At 40.7% G+C, this 19531-nt stretch overlaps 1 protein-coding gene across 1 annotated transcript; it reads left to right on the top strand.

The window, feature by feature from the left end:
* Window positions 1-6568: 6568 nt before the first annotated feature.
* entpd2b (ectonucleoside triphosphate diphosphohydrolase 2b) lies at window positions 6569-17538 on the top strand. The gene is made up of 9 exons (XM_076284639.1): window positions 6569-6876; window positions 10830-10947; window positions 11816-11966; window positions 12523-12682; window positions 13381-13608; window positions 14197-14463; window positions 14695-14814; window positions 15211-15342; window positions 15630-17538. Exons 1-9 carry the CDS (start codon window positions 6760-6762, stop codon window positions 15837-15839), a joined length of 1503 nt encoding a protein of 500 aa, XP_076140754.1. The 5' UTR covers window positions 6569-6759; the 3' UTR covers window positions 15840-17538.
* Window positions 17539-19531: the final 1993 nt, after the last annotated feature.

The raw sequence follows: 19531 nt of genomic DNA, 5'->3' as shown, positions 1-19531 counted from the left end.
AGAATATGGGAATATTTTGATTCGTCTTTACGGTGCGACAGGACCTTCATAGCACGACTAGACCATCTAGATTACCAGTCCTTCTGAAGACTTTGAGGAATGGGCGACAGCCTTTCATTAGGAGCCATATCCACCACGTCGGTTCCTGGCTGAAAACATGGCACCACTGGACATGTAAGCAGTCTGAAATATTTCCAAATGTGGAAATGGGTCCAGACGCACAAGGAACGTTCTGTAGCCCCCATCGGCTGTGCTCGCAAAGACGGATGGTCGTGGTCGTCCTTGTCTGCTTGGTTTTGGTCATCATGGTTTTGCTGCTACTTTTGAACTACAAATGTGTAGTAGTCTGGCGCACCTGTTCCCGTAACAACGACGACCCCTACGTGCCTTCGATTTGAAAGCTGAGGGACAGTCTTGAGACTTGACGAAGATAACCATTTTGGGATAAGATAAATAATGTTTCCTTGTTAAAATTAGTCTTATTGCCCCTCATTTGTTCTATAAACCTTTGTAAATCTATAACAAGTTTTATTACAACCACTGTAGGCCTATTTATGTAGACTGAAAATATGGGCTATAATGGGTTATTGTCATCTTTTATTGTCATTTCATTTTGTGAGAACAATAAAGTTGTTAGATGATTAACGCGTTAAGCAATTCACCACAAGATGGAGCCATACCACCGCTCAGACAAGATATCTGAATGTGTTATTAGATGGTTCAACCAGAGAATGTCTAAAGGGGAGAACCGCCACTCTCGGGAAACGTCCGGTTTCTGAACTGGTTGGAGTTCATTTTCTGGTTCCACATGAGGGCGCTCACGAATAAGTGCAGAATTAATGGAGGTCTATGGAGCTGTACCCCTCAAATCCACTTTTCTCGGGATATATTTTTTTGCCCAGAAATTTGAATGTTGCATGCGAAAAAGGGGACAGAGAAAATACACACCGCTGAGTATTATATTTTTTGAGTCACTTATTTGTTCTAAAATGCCTTTCAAATGCGTCAATGACGTCATTCATTAGCAGAAAGCTAATGTGTTGTGGGCAGCAATGACCCACCTGTAAGAAATCGAAAGGACGTAAGTACTCGTTCATTCAACTTTTGACCTAAAATAGTGAGTTTGCAGAAACCACAATCAAATTTTCGATTTTTCAACGACAACCAGGTGAAAGAGACTAATTTAGTCCTAGCTCAATAGACCCCCATTGTTTTTGCACTTATTCGTGATCGCCCCTAGCGCAACTGCAACAAATTGCAGGTACAATGGTACAACGCTAACATTTCGTCATGGACTGAAACCGCAGGGGAATATCTGCGTTTTCCCTTCGTGTAAACGGGGTCTGAGTGAGTAGAAATACAAGTAGGCTACAACTGAAACCCACGACAACTGCCACAGATCTACCTTAACCATTCTTTAGTGATTTTGTTCTCTAAACTAATTGTTATAAACAGAATGATACAGCAGCCTGTATTGATGAGTCAAAATCCTGGCTTGTAAAATGCAAGCTGCTACATTTCTGTGTTCTTATAATTAGGCCTTGTGCATATTCTGTATTGCATATTATGTTAAGCCAGTTGCATTCTCTATGGCCCCTTTTAGCATAGTGTTTTCAAGCCTTTGTTGAGGTAGCAGCCAATATAGCCCTTGTATTTGTGATTGTAGGCCTATCTCTTTTCTTTAATCTTGCAGACATGTAACAAACACATACATGTGCTCTCAGTTCAGCAACAGATGGTAGTTATTATTTCAAGAATGAGTTCTAGTTTGAATCAAAAATGTTTAATATCCCATCCTACTCCAGGACTGACTGCCTGCCTAGGTCATGTGGGATGGAGAGCTGTACGGGTGGCTGGAGGGTCTTTTGGCATCTGTTTTGAATGCAAGATGCACCAATCACATCGGTGTATCTGATAGGCGGGCCGGAGGCGAGCTAAACAGATGATGACAGCGCTGCCAGAGACTTTCTAATGAGGAGAGACAGCACTCAAAAAATCCTCCATAGAAATGCATGGGGTTAGTTTGTAACGCCAATATGGCCGTTGTCTACACATATCCCAGCCCTTCCGCGGCAAAACGTCGACATGTGAATACCAATCATGTGCTGTGTTGTGAATATATTGAGCCAATCATGTGGTGTGTTGTGAAGACATTGTGCCAGTTGTGATCTCGCTGCTGGAGCAAGGTTGGTGCCGTGAAGCCTTGTGCACGCATAGCCTATTTCTGCCGAAATAGATGCCCGGGGAGGGACTTGCCTAAAAGGATGTTGCCACTGCAATGTCGAAGTCAATCAGTTAGTAAACATTGGTCGTAGTGTTATCCAATTGCATGCAGTGATATTTTCAAATGCATGCTTGGTGCCGCCCCTCGATTTGGGCCATTTTCATTACTCGCCAGACTCTTAATCTTTCGGATTTGGGTCCTGATTTCCAGGCTCCCTAAGCCATGAAAAAGAAGACCTGGTGTGCCAAGAATGTCCCTTTTGCCCTCGGACCAAGTAGATCAAGGAGGTGCTAAGAAACACTGGGGAAACACCATGTAGAATACCATGTAGCTCACACAACACTCAATTCTACTTCATTTCTGGTAACAAGTGGAGAACTTTGTCTAGACTATACTGACATAGCAGGGTTTTGCAGAGTTCAGTGTAAATGTTACGACATCAATACATTTGCAAGAAATGAAAGTTACTTGTTCCCCAAAAACACCACCAGTTCACTGAAGATGAAACCCCTGTTATACCAATTATGGTCACTGCAGGAAATGATCACTGGTAAGGCCATGGAGGCAGGGACAGAACTAAAAAAAAGCTGCTGGACGTTCTTCCAAAAATGTCCAACTACCATTCGCACTTGCACACACATTAGGTGTCTAATTGGCCTTGAGTGTCATTGACATTGCACATACTGTACAAACTTGGTCAGGTTGGTGCACAGTATCACCAATATGTGTAGTCCTATGGATCTAGGGTTAGAGCTATTGCAAATATGTGGTAGTTGTGGTAGCAAACATCTAGACAAGTAGACAATGCAACTCATTCTCCATCATTCAATAATGAGGCAACAACCTGTCTGTTTTGCGCAAGGACAAAAAACACTGTTGGTGACACTGAACGGAGGTGCATTTCCCTTTAGATATAGCCCATGTTCCACATTAATCATAGACTATAACATCAAGGGCATGTCAAATGTGTGTGTGTTTTTCCCCCTCCAAACAAGCACACGCACAGACAGCAGACACTGATAGGCCTACTGGTAAAAACTGAATTAAGAATGCACTTGCCACGGAGACGTTTTCAACTGCTGTTTTTTTATTTATTTTTTTTTATTCAGGTTAATATTTAGCTTCAAAATTCATTTTTAGCTCTTAAAAATGACAGAGATCCAGACCTCGGTGACCTCATAGCTGGCCTGTTTACATGCACCGATATTCTAAAAAAAAAAGGCTACATCGAAGGAAGCAAAGATGAAAGGTTGACATGAAAAAAGCATATGTGACGTGAGGTAGTGAGACATTTGTCAATTGCGAGAGTTGGCTCCATTGGCTACCGCAGCCATTATGTGCCAGACCGCTCACCACACACCAGCATGAGGTGGAGAGTGAGGAAGTGAATAAGCCAATTACACTGGGGGATGATTAGGGGGCCAGATTGAGTGAGCCAGGTTGGGAATTTAGCCAGGATACCAGGGAACCCTCTACTCTTTGTGATAAGTGCCATGGGATCTTCAATGACCACAGTGAGTCAGGACCTAGTTTTAACGTCTCACCCAAAGGACGGCATCTCCTGCAGTACAGCGCTGTCAGCATTGACATGCAAACAAAACCTGCTGTATTAAAAAGACAGTGAGAACAGCATATCCACATAAAGTCTTTTACAGATGAAAGATGATAATAAAACCCTGAAATAAAAAAATGGGCCTCATTCACCAATAAAGAAATTTGTTCTTAAAACCCACTTAATCAGTTTTGATGAAGATTATGGTATTCACCAATGTTTTCTTGTTCTTAAGTAAGAACAGAATTTACGAATACTCGAGCACTTTTACGCACATTTGAGAACTGACTCTGACTTAATAAATGGTTATGGCATTTTCCTATGCTACTTAAGAACAATTGGCATGCCCTGTCAACTTAAGAAGAAATGGCATTCAGCATGATAAGAACAAGACTAAAAACGATTCTGAAGTTTAAGAACACCTTTGTGAATCTGCTTAAGAGTTCGCAATCTTCTGAAGAACACAGTTTAGAAAATTCTTAGGAAGATGAGGTGAATGAGGCCCAATGGCTTTATATCAGAGCCATATCAGAATATTACACTTTGCAACATTTTATGTCTTGAACTCTTGAACTCTTGAGCCCTTTGTCGGCGAAGTCTAGATTCTAAGAATATGTCCCAATGCTGAGAAGCACTTCTTTTGAAGAGCAGTGACATCTAAAAGCGAAACTGTGCAGCCCAGATAGCAAGAATAAAGAAGTCTTGTTCCTGAAAGTTGTATTGTGTCACAATCCAGAGTGCTTGCTGTGCTTCCATTTCTAATGCACGCTGGATTATCAGAACAAGAAACAGTCCTTTCTATCTTTAGGCTACGTTCAGACTGCAGGCAAAAGTGGCCCAAATCTGATTTTTTTGGGGGGTCAAGTGACCAGGTCAGACTTCTTCAGAAGTAGTGTGAACACTTGCCCAGATCTGATTTTTTTTTTTTCAAATCAGATTTAGACCACTTCCATATGTGGTCCCAAGTCAGACCCAGGTCTGATATATTTCAATGCGGTCGCAGTGTGAAAAACCAAGGCGGATTTGATGTGACTTTTATGTTGATCTACATTGACATTTGTCACAATTATGCACCGGCGGGAGTTACTTGATGTCATTGTTATTATTCTTTTGTGCATGGAGCTGCAAACAGTTCACATTGGAATCTGGTATAGGCCACATTTTAAAAGGTAATGTGAACAGCCAAACACAAAATCAGATCTGAGCAAAAAATACAAATTGATAAGACTTGCAAATGCAATGTGAACGTAATGTGATATTAAGAAATCCATGAATCCTCAGCACAACAGAATGTATGGTTTTGACAGGTCTGAGACATTTACATTTATTAATTTGGCAGACACAAATCCAAGTGATTTACAGTAATAGAATAAAATGTAAGCATTTTAACATTTAAGCTTGCACAGCTACAGCTACAGCTACAGCAATATAATAACATTTAAGATACAGTGCAGAGGAGAGCTAGGAATTACAACTGCATCTGTCAATACTAGAGGGTATATACGGATTAATGCATGGGCATAGTGGGCATGTGTCCAGAGCCCTAGGTCCAGCTCTCCAGGGTGGCCCTGGAAGACTTGACAAATTGTACTTATTTATCCCGATTTTGTGCCCAGGGCCCATGGTCATGATAATCCGTCCATGCTTGTTACACAGGCAAAAGCTCTTTCTTGCTCAAGGTCTCATATAGGCCCAATATGGCAAATAGTTAAAATCATTCATGGGATGCATATTGCAACCTAAACAAAGCTTGGACTATGACAGCTCAAATTCAAGTAGCCTAGTTAGTCAACATTCCCCAGCTTGTGGTCCGTTGTGCTGTTCCATCTCTGAGCGGGACCTAGGCCAAGTGTAGCTTGGCAACCGTGTGGGAGTTATCCACTCAGGGCTCCCAAATTTCAACTCAAGCAAATGTGCAATATCTTCAGCCACCTGTGTTTATAAATGAAAGTAAGCAAGTAAGTAAGTCAAATTTATTTATACAGCACTTTTCACAGACAGGGTCACAAAGTGCTTTACAATGTGCATAGACAATAAAACATAGTAAAAAAAAAGTCTAAGAATAAAATAAAGTAAAAATACAACAGATAAAATTATCAATAAATAAAAGACTGTGGTTAGCCAAAAGGTAACCTAAACAAGTGAGTCTTCATTTAAAACAGTCTACATTCTCAGCAAAGAAAGACAGTTAAAAGTATTGCACAGACAAAAAAAACAAACAATGTGTCTTAACCAGAGAGAGGAGCCCTTTGAGGTGTTGCGTACTGTATTGTTATTTGATTTAAAATCTAGATCACTTGGCTTTTTTATGCTTTATCCCATGACAGGGGCCATTTAGTCTGACACCACCAAGATCAGATACTGCAATGGGGCTATGAAGTACATTCAGACTGTTATGTCAGCCTTACTCAGTGATGCCTGAATAAGAACAGTTAGAACGTGAGATGCAAATTAAGTACCGTCACATCTTAATAGTAGGCTATATAATTAGGCATTCCTTCAGAATTGAAGGCTCATATCCTATATGTTACGAAGTGTTTCGAGTCAATTAACGACTGTGACACTTGTGTTATGAGATAAGATCCTTTAATATATTATTTGAATGTTTTCTAACAGGTTAGTTTGTGCCTTTGTGCGTATAACGCCACACTCGGACCTCTCCTTTCACTGAGGCATTTTTCCCACAACGTTACGGTAGTCCAGGAGCGCAATTCTCAAATCGACTGGCTTCATACATAGTTGCCTTTTGCCTGAATGCATTCACAAATGAAAGGGACAGAAAACACGACATGGATCAACATCAGCAAACATCCGTTAATAACGTCATCTCAACTCCGGAAAAGCGTTGAGGGCAGATGTTTAGCGCAGTCAATTTGCCATAAACGCTCCCTCGCTGTAATGCGAGCCCATTTGACTGGTGTATTTAAAATCACGCACACTCAAGAGACTGCTATTCATGTAACAAGGGACTCCGATTACACACATGGGGAACTTGCGATCTGAAATATTATTCCCGGTGGCGCTTCTGCTCCTGGGAATTGTAGCAATAATTTTGCTCACCATTCCGACCAAAGAAATGTATGCACCTCCACCTGACATGGTAAGTTATTTAACTTTTTCAAGTCTCCCATTTCAAACTTCTACAACTGTCACTTGATGCAATTGGCACTATAACTTACAAATCCAAAGCCTGCGTTTAAGATACTTCGATGTGTTGATGTAGCCTATATTTTGGCTCTGATATCCTGAAAGTGGACTTGACACTGACATGCTAAAAATACATCATGTAACCCATATGGTGTGGTCCTCAGACCTCTTCATTAATTCAGACCTCCTCGGCGTCCTCTGCCTTGTCGCCTGTGTGTAGACTAAATGGTTTGTCCAAAGGATTACATGAAACACACCAGACTAATCTGTATTAAAATGAATTGGGAAATGTAATATCCGCGACTGTTAATTTGGCTAGACTCAGCGGTGCTTTAGAGACAGCCAGATCAAATAATGGTAGAATATGTGTGACGTTTGCGATCTTTTGCGGGTATTTGTAATTGGACACAATGTTTCTGCATTGCAATCGGGAAGCGGGAAGACCAACACAGACCACTAATTTCCTACATTTCATTAGGCCTATATTTTAATGCCATATATCATTTTTTATTTCTAATCACAATGGTTACTTTTTCAACATGACTGGTGTCATGTCACGATCATAATATGTGTTGACATCTGGCTGCTTGTTGATTATTATAGTCAATAGACAGGCAGGCATTGAGAGGCAGGAGAGACCAACTAGTTATGCTTTTCTATTATCCTCTTCTCAATGCTGTAAACTTGTGGCTCAAGACATTCATAGATTTGTATTGCCTGCTCTCTTTTAATGGCACTTATGTAAGTGAATATGTGTGCCCGTAGTGTTTATTTAGCTCATGAATGAAAGTGTGTGTGTGTGTGTGTGTGTGTGTGTGTGTGTGTGTGTTTGCATTCTCTTTTGTTATGGTGCCTCTCTTAAACATCCCTAAGAACTGTGCACCTTAAGGCAAGTCGCTGACACCATGACAATGTAACTGTTTGGTGATGTCCGTGGTCACCACTCTGCAGCTCAGCAGTATGAGTAAGCATGCATGCTGGAGCAAGCCACTGTTGGGTAGCATAATCACCACTCCTTCCACAGCTGTCATAGTGTGCCTGCAGGTTAACGGCATGCAATGTGCATTAAATCTCCTAAACACGCCACACCTTTGTTTTCATTCCGAATCTGTCAACTGTCGTTTTGCACCTTACTGAATAATTACACTCAGCAGCGGACAGCCAACACCAAATACGACAAGGGAAAGACTAGAAACCACTGAGTAAAGAAAGTAAGAGATGGGTAAATGAAGGCAGCTGAGGTGGTGTGAAAAGGAAGTGGTAGAGGTTCTCAAGTAGGCTATAGGCCTACGTTCTGCAGTATGAAGCAAGTTTGTGTTGTGTTGTAAAAAAAAGAGGTGTGACATACTCTGGATTCAGTGGTGTAGGCCTGAACAATGAGCATCTTAAACTCTTGCCGTGCTATACTGCTCTTGTAAATGAGCTACAGTTCTTATGTAAAACAGTCTCACAACCCTTGATTTGTAAATTAAGTTTTTCTCATTAGCCTATACAGTACACCATTACTCAAAAATGACATGACTCAGTTCCTTATACTTTTAATCGCCCCATGGACATTTCAAGCTGAAAGCTCTTCAGCGTGTCAATGGCGATTATACTATTGGGGCAATTAAACGTTTTTTAAGGAACTGTGAGCGCTGTCCTTTTTCTTTATATTCAGTAATTTACATACAAGGTTCCAGCACCCAGTGTACAATTTTCAGGAGGTGTTGAGCACGTTTTTCCATTGGGAAGATTAGGGGAAACTTGCCTCAGGGTTCCCATGGGTCATGGGATTTCTGGAATATCATGGAATTTTGGAAAGTCTATTCCAGATATGGAAAGTCAGGAAATATTATAATTTTTGGGGCAAAGTCATGGAATAGGCCATCAAGGAATCTTGTTGTAGCAGTTTAACCTTCTAACACTGTTCTGGTCAAAAATGACCGATTTACACATTCCCTCTACCATAAATATGGCATTTTTCATCAGATTGCCTCAAGATCGTATGATATCCTTCACAAAAAGCTTTTAAACACATACAATTTATTTTGACTAATTTCTTTGAATTTTGAGTGGTTTATTCAACGTAGAAACACTTCTTTTGTTTACGGTCAAAAATGACCGCCATATAGGAAATGAATGGGAAAGAGTATAATTTTCATCCAGGAAGTAAAAGACATCTCCTTACACACACTTCTACAACTTACCACCAATGTTCCCACACACATGCATGCATGCAGACACAGAAGCACACACACCCACACACACACACAAACAGACACACATAAAGTACACACACGTACACCCACTCACAGAGACACACACTCACAGACACACACACACACACACACACACACACAGTATACACACGTACACACACAGTATATGTTGTCAGTTCAGGTTGTCATGTTGCCACTTGCACGTTTGAACCACCAATGTTCGCACACATAGGCATTCACACACATACAGAAACACACCCACACACACACACACACAAACAGACACACACACACATGTACACCCACTCTCTCTCTCTCTCTCTCTCTCTCTCTCTCTCTCTCTCTCTCTCTCTCTCTCTCTCTCTCTCACACACACACACACACACACACAAACACACAGTTCATGTTGTCAGTTCATGTTGTCATGTTGCCACTTGTGCATGTGAACCACCAATGTTCGCACACACAGGCATGCACGCACACACAGAAACACCCCCCACACACACACCCACAAACAGACACATACACACACATGTACACACACACACACACACAAACAGTTCCTGTTGTCAGTTCATGTTGTCATGTTGCTACATGTGCAGGAAAACAACCAATGTTTGCACACACATGCATGTACAGTACACACACAGAAACACTCACACCCACACACACATGCACACGCACAAACACACGCACAAACACACACACACACACACACACACACACATTTACACCCACTTTCTCACTCACACACACACACACACACAGTTCATGTTCTCAGTTTATGTTGTCATGCACTGTGTATGAAGAATTCGCACACATTCACACACATACAGAAACACACACACCCACACACACAAACACACATGATGTAGATGTTAATGTTCTCATAAGGGTCTGTTTACAATAATGTTCTATTGAATAATACTTTTTGTCATGGTATTGGTATTTAAGAGCAGTTAAAACTGTCCGGTCAAATTTGACCGCAAACAGTACATTAAGGGGGGTAGCAACGAACAGTGTTTAAAGGTTAAACTTTACTTGCCATTAATACAAATATTTCCACACAGAACTAGTGCAGCTGGTTATTAGCTTTACTGCTTGCTTGAGTAAGCCTAGCCCAGCTTTGGTTATTCAATGCCCATTTATTCATCTCCCGCTCTAAAAAAGTAAATGATTCTTGAACGCTACGCGGCTGCTCTGAAATCATTGGTCGGTATATTACATAAGTCATGGAAATTCAGTTCTTTTTGTGCAGGGAAAGTTGGGGGAAAGTCATGGAATTGTACATTTGACTGAGTGGGTATTTGGGAAGAGAGATTGATTGAGGAGTTGTGGGATCATGTCTGTGAAGTTGTATCGCCCTCTCACTTACAGTATTTACATTAGGCGTCTAACTAGTGGTGCAATAAGATAGAGAATGACCCGAGCAAACACACACACACGCTCACACACACACACACACACACACACACGCTCACACTCACTCACCCATACACGCACAGACACACACACACACACAGCAGAAAGCAAAGACATTAGTGTTCAGCAGCTTGGTTGCCTGCAGTATTAAACTAATAGATACAGTAGATAGACATATCTGGGGTGGAACACTGTCATGCAAATGTTCTTCTCTCCCTCCCTCTCTGTGTCCCTCTCTCCCCCACCTCCCTCTATCTCTCTTTTCTCTCTCACCCTGTCTTAGTATGGCATTGTGTTGGATGCGGGCTCCTCCCACACATCCATGTACATCTACAAGTGGCCGGCGGATAAACAGAATGACACAGGAGTGGTCAGCCAGCACAGCGAGTGTCACGTGGAAGGTCAGGGAATATGTTTTGTTACTTGTGTTGATACTGGCACCTACACAGTACCTGCAGTGTCAGCATTGTCTAAGTCTAACTAGTCTAGACTGGCAAGGAATAATCTAAACCCCTATGCTGAGATCTCATTGGCACAGCACAGACCATCAGTCTGTAGCTGGTAGAGCTTCTTGGAATTTCTCTTTATTTTTTCTCATGATCTTTTTTTGTGCCACATCTTTAGATGTTGTCAAAACAAACTCTGTCTCTAGAGACAGACATGAATCTCTAGAGACAGACATGAATGCAATGTAACCCAACCCAAGGGATGTCCTGTGTCTCTGTGGGTAACACATGAGTCACCATTTCTGAAACCTGCCTTTGGGTTCTATTGACATCAACCTACAGTAGTCACTGCCATGATATCAGGATCAAAGAGAATTCCTGTGCAGACCTGAAGTTTTAACCGTCGCACAATGATAAGATTGGCACGTTTGCATTTGCAAGGTGTTGAAATTGCTCTCATTGTTCATTGATCTTGCTGTGTCTTGTACGTAGGTACAAATTGTTTTACAATACACTATCACTATAGTGCATTCATCAAGAGTCATAACTATAAATGAGAAATATGTAATTTATCCACTCATCACTGCTAAAAGAGGTGAAACCAAATTAACAATTATGGCAATAATCAAATAAGGTATATTATCTATAAGTTTGTGTATTATGTGTCAACTATGGTTGAATTTAGAAGGTCAACTGAGTGGATACTGATTTAATGGTAACATTTATTTCCAAGTAATAAGTATGACGTAACACGATGTAGGAATTACCCTTTTCATTAATTTATAGTGCTTTAAAATACTGAATGTGTGTTGGACTATTTCAGGAAAGGGAATCTCCAGCTATGCAGGCCAGCCAGGAGCTGCTGGACGCAGTCTGGAGGACTGCCTCAACACGGCCACAAAGGAAATCCCTAAAGCACGTCATCGGCTCACACCAGTGTACCTGGGTGCAACAGCTGGGATGAGGCTCTTAAAGTATGTGTGTCTGTGTGTGTGTGTGTGTGTGTGTAAGAGAGAGACAGAGACAGAGAGAGAGAAAGAGAGAGAGAGACTGTGTGTGTGACTTTAGTACTTGCTAAATTTTTTGCTACTGTTTGTCTTGCTTGTATTGTATTATATCCAAGTTGATTGTTTCTCTGAGAACTTAATGTAATGCTAGTCAAAGATAAGATCAGGACTTCCCTATCCTGAGAGAACAAGCTAGAACAGGCCCATGCATCAGTGGAACTACACCATGGATTCCCCTTAACATTGCCTCACACCCCTCTCTGCCATTCACAGACACACCACAGACACTCATGCATTTTCTACACACAGTCACACACTGTACACACAAATCTAGCAACACTACCTCACCGTTCTGGAATGTTCACTCTTTTTACTCTCACTGCAGTTTATCTCTTTTGGGTTTATTTGTTTGGTTTAACAAAGGTCCTGAATGTTTGGTCAGGCAAAGGTGGAAGAAAATGTGTACCTCTCACACAGCTCAGAGATCAGTCGATTCATGTTTAATCCTCTCATTCTTCTGCAGCCTCTCCAACCATCATCAGTGTGCAAGTGTTCTTGAGGAGGTTGGTCAGAAGATCAAGAGCTATCCCTTTAACTTCAAGGGGGCCGCAATCCTTAGCGGCCAGGAAGAGGGTGCATATGGCTGGGTCACTGTGAACTACCTTCTGGAGAACTTCATTAAGGTACGGTGCTAAAGAATGCCATGAGGGTATGTCATGCTCTGGAGATTGTACAGACAATTTAACAGATTTAGCAGAGATTAAGTTACTTTCAGTTCAAATGGCGTGTATAGTTCATATATGTCTCCTACCTGGGATTGGTCCAATTACCTCATTATTCCTAGCAACTTGCTCCACCAATGGCACTGTAAAAAACACAAGTAGTACAGTTTGTCTTTTTTGGACAGTGTGAAGAACCGTTTTTTATAAAAGAATATAAGGCATGCCTGAACCTGAATGAGATTATCACCTTAATCTGGCCATAAGACATAACGGTAAGAAAGAAAGAATGACAGCAAAGGACGAAGCCGTTTTAGTTAACCTCAAGAACCATCCTTAGTATGCTGTGTTAGTTATCCAGTGATCTCATGACAGACTCTGCCAGAGAGAGCACACTCTAGCTGCATCTGTTTTTCCATCATATGTGAGTCAATGTGAAGCAGGGCACTGGTAAAGTTAACAGCGGACATTTTAGTGTGTGAGGGCCTCTACTGGCCAAACAAGTCACTGGAGATGTTTTAGATTGGTAGCTTGACCTTTTAGTCTTTGGTATCCAAACATGTCTCTCAACATCTTTTTCATGTTTTTCAACTTGAACTGAAATTAATTAGAGGTGCCCTCACTCTAATTCCAGTCCTCCAAACACTGAAACTGTTTTGCAGTATGGATTCATAGGTCAGTGGCTGAGTTCAGGAAAGCCGACAGTCGGGGCACTGGATTTTGGAGGGGCCTCCACCCAGATCACATTTGTGACCCAGGAAAATGTGGAGAACCCTGAGAACGAGATGACACTGCGACTGTACGGGAAAAACTACAGGCTGTACACCCATAGCTTCCTGTGCTACGGCCTCGACCAGATGCTGTTGCAGCTCCTGGCCCAGGTTCTTAAGGTGAGGTCACTTCGTATGTCAAGGCCTTTGTAAGTAGCACTCTTTCTCAGTTCCTTACGCCACACAACAAAAATTCCCAAAATTGAAAAAAAATCTACTTTAAAACTGCTGATAAAAAATATATCAACATACATAACAAAACTTCAGTCATTTAGGAGTTGTCTTTGGTGGCTTTTTCCATGAAGTAGTTAGTTCAGTTAGCACTACTCAACTTATCATCGGTCAGAAAACCTACTGTATGTTGCTCCTGCACCTGACCATCACACCTGTGTCACATGACTAACACTCCATGGCTGGATTCTAGCTACATTCCACCTAGTAGATTAACACTTTACAAAAACAAAATTTTCCAATAATGAAAATTAATACTGTTCATACATGCGTGACATAATGAATTCACATATCAAAGCAAATCAAAACTATTTCCCAACTAATTTAACCATTTAGCAAAACAAATAATTTTCTCAAATACAGCCTTGCTGGTTTAACCATTGTTCTGGCGGAAGTACTTTTCTGATGGCATAACAATGGCATAACAATAACAATGGTGATCTTCCACTTCTCTTCCCTGTGTCCTGTCCCTCACAGTCTCAGGGCTATGCAGGTTCTGTGTCGCACCCCTGTTATCCAGAGGGCCATGAGGTCAACGTGACACTGGGAAGTGTGTTTGACTCTCCCTGCACAACTTCCCAACCCACTTCTTACAACTCAGGGGCAAATGTGACTCTGAAGGGCACGGGCCATTATGGTCACTGTCTGGGCAACATGTCTGAGATCTTCAACTTCCAGAACTGTCCATTTTCTAAGTGTTCCTTCAATCAGATCTTCCAGCCCAACGTCAGTGGCAGCTTCATGGTGAGGTTTGATAGGGTGTGGTAAAGTGGAGCAGGCAGTCCAGTCTCCAAAGAGACTTAACTTGTATTCATTTGTAGGGTTATGAGTTTGAGAACAGTAAAGTCTTCACTATTTGAGACACCTTGTCCTATTTTATGTAATACTGGTATTCAATAATAATAGCCTATTGGTATCAATAATTAACATCTCTCCCTTCCTTTCTCTCCTTCTATTCGATCCAAACCTTCTCAGGCGTTCTCTGCTTTCTTTTATGTGCACTCATTCTTGGAACGCACCACTAGGATAACTGTGAACACTCCAGTTAAACTGGAGGAGGCAACCAGAGCTCTGTGTAATATGAGCATCAAGGAGGTAATGAAGTGTGTGTGTGTGTGTGTGTGTGTGTGTGTGTGTGTGTGTGTGTGTGTAGTGTAGTGTGTAGTGAGCATGCCTGGGAGTTTGCCAAATCACCAGTCAACATTGCTGTTATAACATCTGCTTTCAGGACTTTACTAATTACTACTGCAATATTACCAATCACAACCTAAGATCAGTTTGGTTTTGCAGCATTTGCCCTATAGGTGTTGATCCTCAGTGCATTTAGTCTTAGCCAGGGCTCAAAGTCAAAAAGACATGACTTTGGGCACATGAAGACAACAGCGCTGTAGACTTGGCTTTTCTGTTGTGTCAGGGCAGTAAGAGTGTACAACATGGCTTATCTTCATTTTCTTCACTCTTATTTCCTTGTGTTCACTTCTCTTATCCAAGCTAAGTGTAGCTCACGATGAAATATCACGTCTGCAAAACTACTGTGCTGCCTCTGTGTTCATCAATCTGCTCCTGCTGAAAGGCTATGGTTTCGATGAAGGTTCCTTCCCTCAAATTGCCTTCCAAAAAAAGGTTAGTGTGTACAATATATGTGTTTCAGGTGACATGCAACTTTAAAAAAAACACAATATCTCTAAGCTTGTGTACCATATGAAAGTCTGGACTCATTTTAGTAGCCTGAATGACTTGAATGAATTATTAATTTCAACTGTAAACAAATGTGAGTGTGTGTGCAGTTATGGTGGTAGTCATTCTCCTTTCCAATTATACTCTAACCACACTGATGTTTACACCCCATACACATTTGTCTATTTGTTTGTTTGCATTGAATGGAAAAACGTTTTTTTTTTCCCTTCCAGGCAGGAGACACTTCTGTTGGCTGGGCTCTAGGCTACATGTTAAGTCTGAGCAACTTGGTGCCAGCTGAGAGTGTCTCACTGAGGAGAGCCCTCCTCCCTGGAGCCTGGGTCAGCTTAATTGTTCTCTTCGCACTGCTGCTTGTCGCTACCTTGGGGCTGTTAGCCTACCAAGCCCGCCGACAGCAAAAGAATGCTAGCAATCACTGCTAGAGCTCAGCAGTGGATGAATCTCAAAGGAAATTTTTGGAACAGATTGCCATCTGACATTTGGACTAGACCTGATCTCACTGATACATTCCAGAACTATTTAAATGGGAATTTGTGTCCTATTTTGGTTACACTTTACTTGACTGTATCGACATAAGAGTGACATGACACTGTCATGAATGTGTCATAAACAAGTCATAAACATTTATGACATAATGCTTCTGTCATTAAGTGACATTCGGTTTTTGTCATAACAAGTTAGGGTTAGGTTTAGGGTTAGGGTTAGAGTTAGGGTTAGGATTAGGATAGGGGTTAGAGGTTAGGATTAGGATTAGGGTTACGGTTAGGGTTCATGTGTCATGACAGTGTCATATGTTCATGACAGTGTCATGTCACTCTTATGTCGTTACTGTCAAGTAAAGTGTTACCCATATTTTGTATTGATCGAATGGCAGCTCTAATTACAAATGAATCAAATCCTCTTTTCTTGTTTATAGACTGCAGTTAGGTACCATGTCACTTAGTAAGGCTGACCTGTGCTGATGACTAAGTGAAATGGCAGAAATACAGAGGTCCACCATTTCAAACTTTTGTTACATTAAAAAACATTGTATTTTTACAACACAAACTAAATCTGGACAGTACAGTAAACTATAATGTACCACTTCTACACAATTTTTCCCATGCCAGTACAGAAGATAGCCTACAAATGGTGAGTGAGGTACAGAGGGTGTGTGAAGGAAAAGAAGTTGAGTAAAGTATATATATGCTTCTCCTAGCCAGTCATTAGAGCCAGTGGTTGACAAACAAAGACATAGGGTCAACTACTGGCTCTAATGGCTGAAGATTCTTTCCTACATGAAGTAAATAAATAATTTGCTAATTGATCACCAACCAATGGGTGGATGGATGGATGTATGGAAGTCAAACTACTCCATCATTATTTCATAGTTTTTTTTTGTTTTGTTTGTCACTCCTTGCTAAAGCGCAAAATGGTTTAGTCCGCCTGCACAACGTTTCATGAGCTATCTCATTTTGTCTATGTAGTGAGCATCACTAGTAGTGGACCGCTAATTGTTGTGTTGTTAAGGATGTAAACTAAGTCCTTTTAGTCAAGTCCCTCCACTCGGCGGCCATATTGCAACGCTTTTTGGGCACTTATCGGGCATCTATTTTGGCAGAAATGCTCATGCGCAAGGCTTCACGACACCAATCTTGCTCCAGCGGCGAGATCACAACACATGATTGTCTCAATGTATTCACATGTCGACGTTTTGCCACGGAAGGGGTGTGATATATGTAGACAACTGCCATCTTGGCGTTACAAACTAACCCCATGCATTTATATGGAGGATTTATGAGTGCTGTGCTCCTCATTAGAAAGTCTCTGATGTAAATCTGTCATTGTAGGGGCACCGCATTGTACATAATTCACAGCCAGCCATTACGTGTTCACTTGAATGGTATTGTTGAAGTCACAGCCTGATTTTACCTGTTGAGTCGTTGTGTACTGTTTACTCTGTCGTAGTCTGATAACGTTTGCTGGCGCGACTTGTGTGGGCCTTTAAAACTGACATGCGAACTAAGTTTTACGGTGATTCAAATTTCCCTGAGTTCGGGCTTTTAAAACTATCTGCTATGTCCATGTCTCCCCATAGTGTTGACTCCTTTACGTCATAAAATAAAACAAGGTTCTTATTGATTTATGTTGGTGATCTGTTCAAGAGATAATATGCTGAAATGTGTTGAAAATCAGTTTTAATTTATTGTTTTAAGAACATTGTTTGTCTGTCCCACTTTATCAAATGTGTTTGACAATGTGGGACAGCATGTTTTGGGTAATCTGGGACAGTCCATTAAAGTGTTTAAATTAGGAAAATATGCATTAGGGACTTCATGAAGTTGCAGGGTAACACTTTACTTGACAGTATTGACAAAAGAGTGACATGACACTGTCATGAACACATGACACTGTCGCCTAACCCTAATCCTAACCTCTAATCCTAACCCTAAACCTAACCCTAATCCTAACCCTAACTTGTTATGACAAAAACCGAATGTCACTTAATAACAGAAGCGTTAAGTCATTTATGACTTGTTTATAACACGTTCATGACAGTGTCATGTCACTCTTATGTCGATACTGTCAAGTAAAGTGTAACCAGTTGCAGTGTAAAGTAAAACATGTAATTTATGGATTGCAGCTATCAGACATTGTCTAACAGTCTGTTACTGTCTGTATCCACGAAAAATCTGTTTTTTCCCATTACAAATTATGTAGCATCAAAAAGTTGGATTTGAATGTCCTAGATTAACAAACGACCTGTCCCAAATTATCAAATTCTTGCCATTTTTTTTGGTGAAAGGAACACTAAAAGGTGTGTAATGTCGCCTCTGGGTATATCTTTATTTTTTCTTCTGATTTGTTTAGAAAACATCTTGGGGATTACAGAAAGGTATAGGATGTTGATCTCTTTCTTTAGATATATATTGTAATTAGGCGCAGAAGTCAGAAATGCAAACATTGTCTCAGATTACCTGAATTCACCCTATAGTCAGAATCAGACATGGGCAGTATTTTAATTATATGTATTTTAAATACGTATTTAATTACTTTAGCGTATTTTGTCATTTGTATTTTGCAGGATTGGAACAAATCTAATGTAGTTTGTAACAAAATACTTTGAGGGATTGTATTTAGAGTATTTGAAATACTTAAATACTTAAGAAAAATCTGTAATTTTTTCTCTAATAAGAAGGCACACGCCGAAACGCGTTTGTGCAAATAGTGTTTGCACTTTTAAATAGTGCGGCCTCTCTCCTACTTTACTTTATGTTCTCTAATAAGCCAACATTTCATCACTTAGTTAAATATACTAACCATTACAATAAGCTATGCTTATCATAGTCTGGGAGCCAAAGGCCAGAATCATGGTGAACCTGGTTTTGTTGGTTAAAGTTTTTTTGTTCTTTGTTGTTTCTTGTTGCCTAGGGGTTACTCCATAAGAATATGCATTGATATCCCTTGGGCAATTCCTTATATTCAGCTCTAAAGTTGACCTAAGTAGCGATTTGTCCATATAAATACTAATTTCATTACCCTTTTGGAAGGACAGCGAAAAATGTAAACCAATTATTCCTTTTTCTTGCAGTATTGCCACATTGTGACCAACGTAAGTAAGTGTTAGATACAACTTTTCTCTTTTACGACCCCCTCTGTATATGTCTGAAGTTGGAAAAAATGAAAAGAAAAGTCAACATGGGAACCAAAATGGTCAACATGGGTTGTAAACCCAATTTTTTTGTTTGCGCCGCCAATTTAATGTCACCCTATAGACAAGTTAAAAGCATTATATCTGTCTTTTCTGTTTCATCATCCCCTTATAACATTCAAGCCCATGTATATGGTGAGCTACATGGTAAGACAAGCAAAGTGCCTGTAGCCCTACTTGTTTGGAACATGCGGATGTTTGGCATCTTCACACAAGGAGGGCTTCACACTAGGGCTGATGCTTCAGCAATAGTCATCACTAAAATAATGTGAGCTTCATTGAACATGGCTGTTAGTGATAAGTGGCATAAACCATTGTTGCTTAATTACCAATTATTCATTATAGTACATATGTGTAGTATATACTATTTTTAGTTATGGTGGGAGTAGGCTATTAAAGTATTATATGAATATATTCAAAATC

Source organism: Alosa pseudoharengus, unplaced genomic scaffold, assembly GCF_046254945.1.
Source record: "Alosa pseudoharengus isolate Yale_2024_CS ecotype anadromous, Long Island Sound unplaced genomic scaffold, YU_APseudo_1.1 YU_APseudo_1.1_scf_14, whole genome shotgun sequence".
NCBI classification, from domain to species: Eukaryota; Metazoa; Chordata; class Actinopteri; order Clupeiformes; family Clupeidae; genus Alosa; species Alosa pseudoharengus.
The sequence above is the reverse complement of the archived record's forward strand: the minus strand, read 5'-3'. Positions and strand labels throughout refer to the sequence as shown.

Bases quoted from the DNA above. Each gene is read 5' to 3' on its own strand.
- entpd2b (XM_076284639.1), top strand. From the start codon at position 6,760: ATGGGGAACTTGCGATCTGAAATATTATTCCCGGTGGCGCTTCTGCTC. The intron at 12,683-13,380 runs GTACGGTGCTAA...ACTGTTTTGCAG, and splicing joins TTCTGGAGAACTTCATTAAG to TATGGATTCATAGGTCAGTG. The intron at 14,464-14,694 runs GTGAGGTTTGAT...AAACCTTCTCAG, and splicing joins ACGTCAGTGGCAGCTTCATG to GCGTTCTCTGCTTTCTTTTA.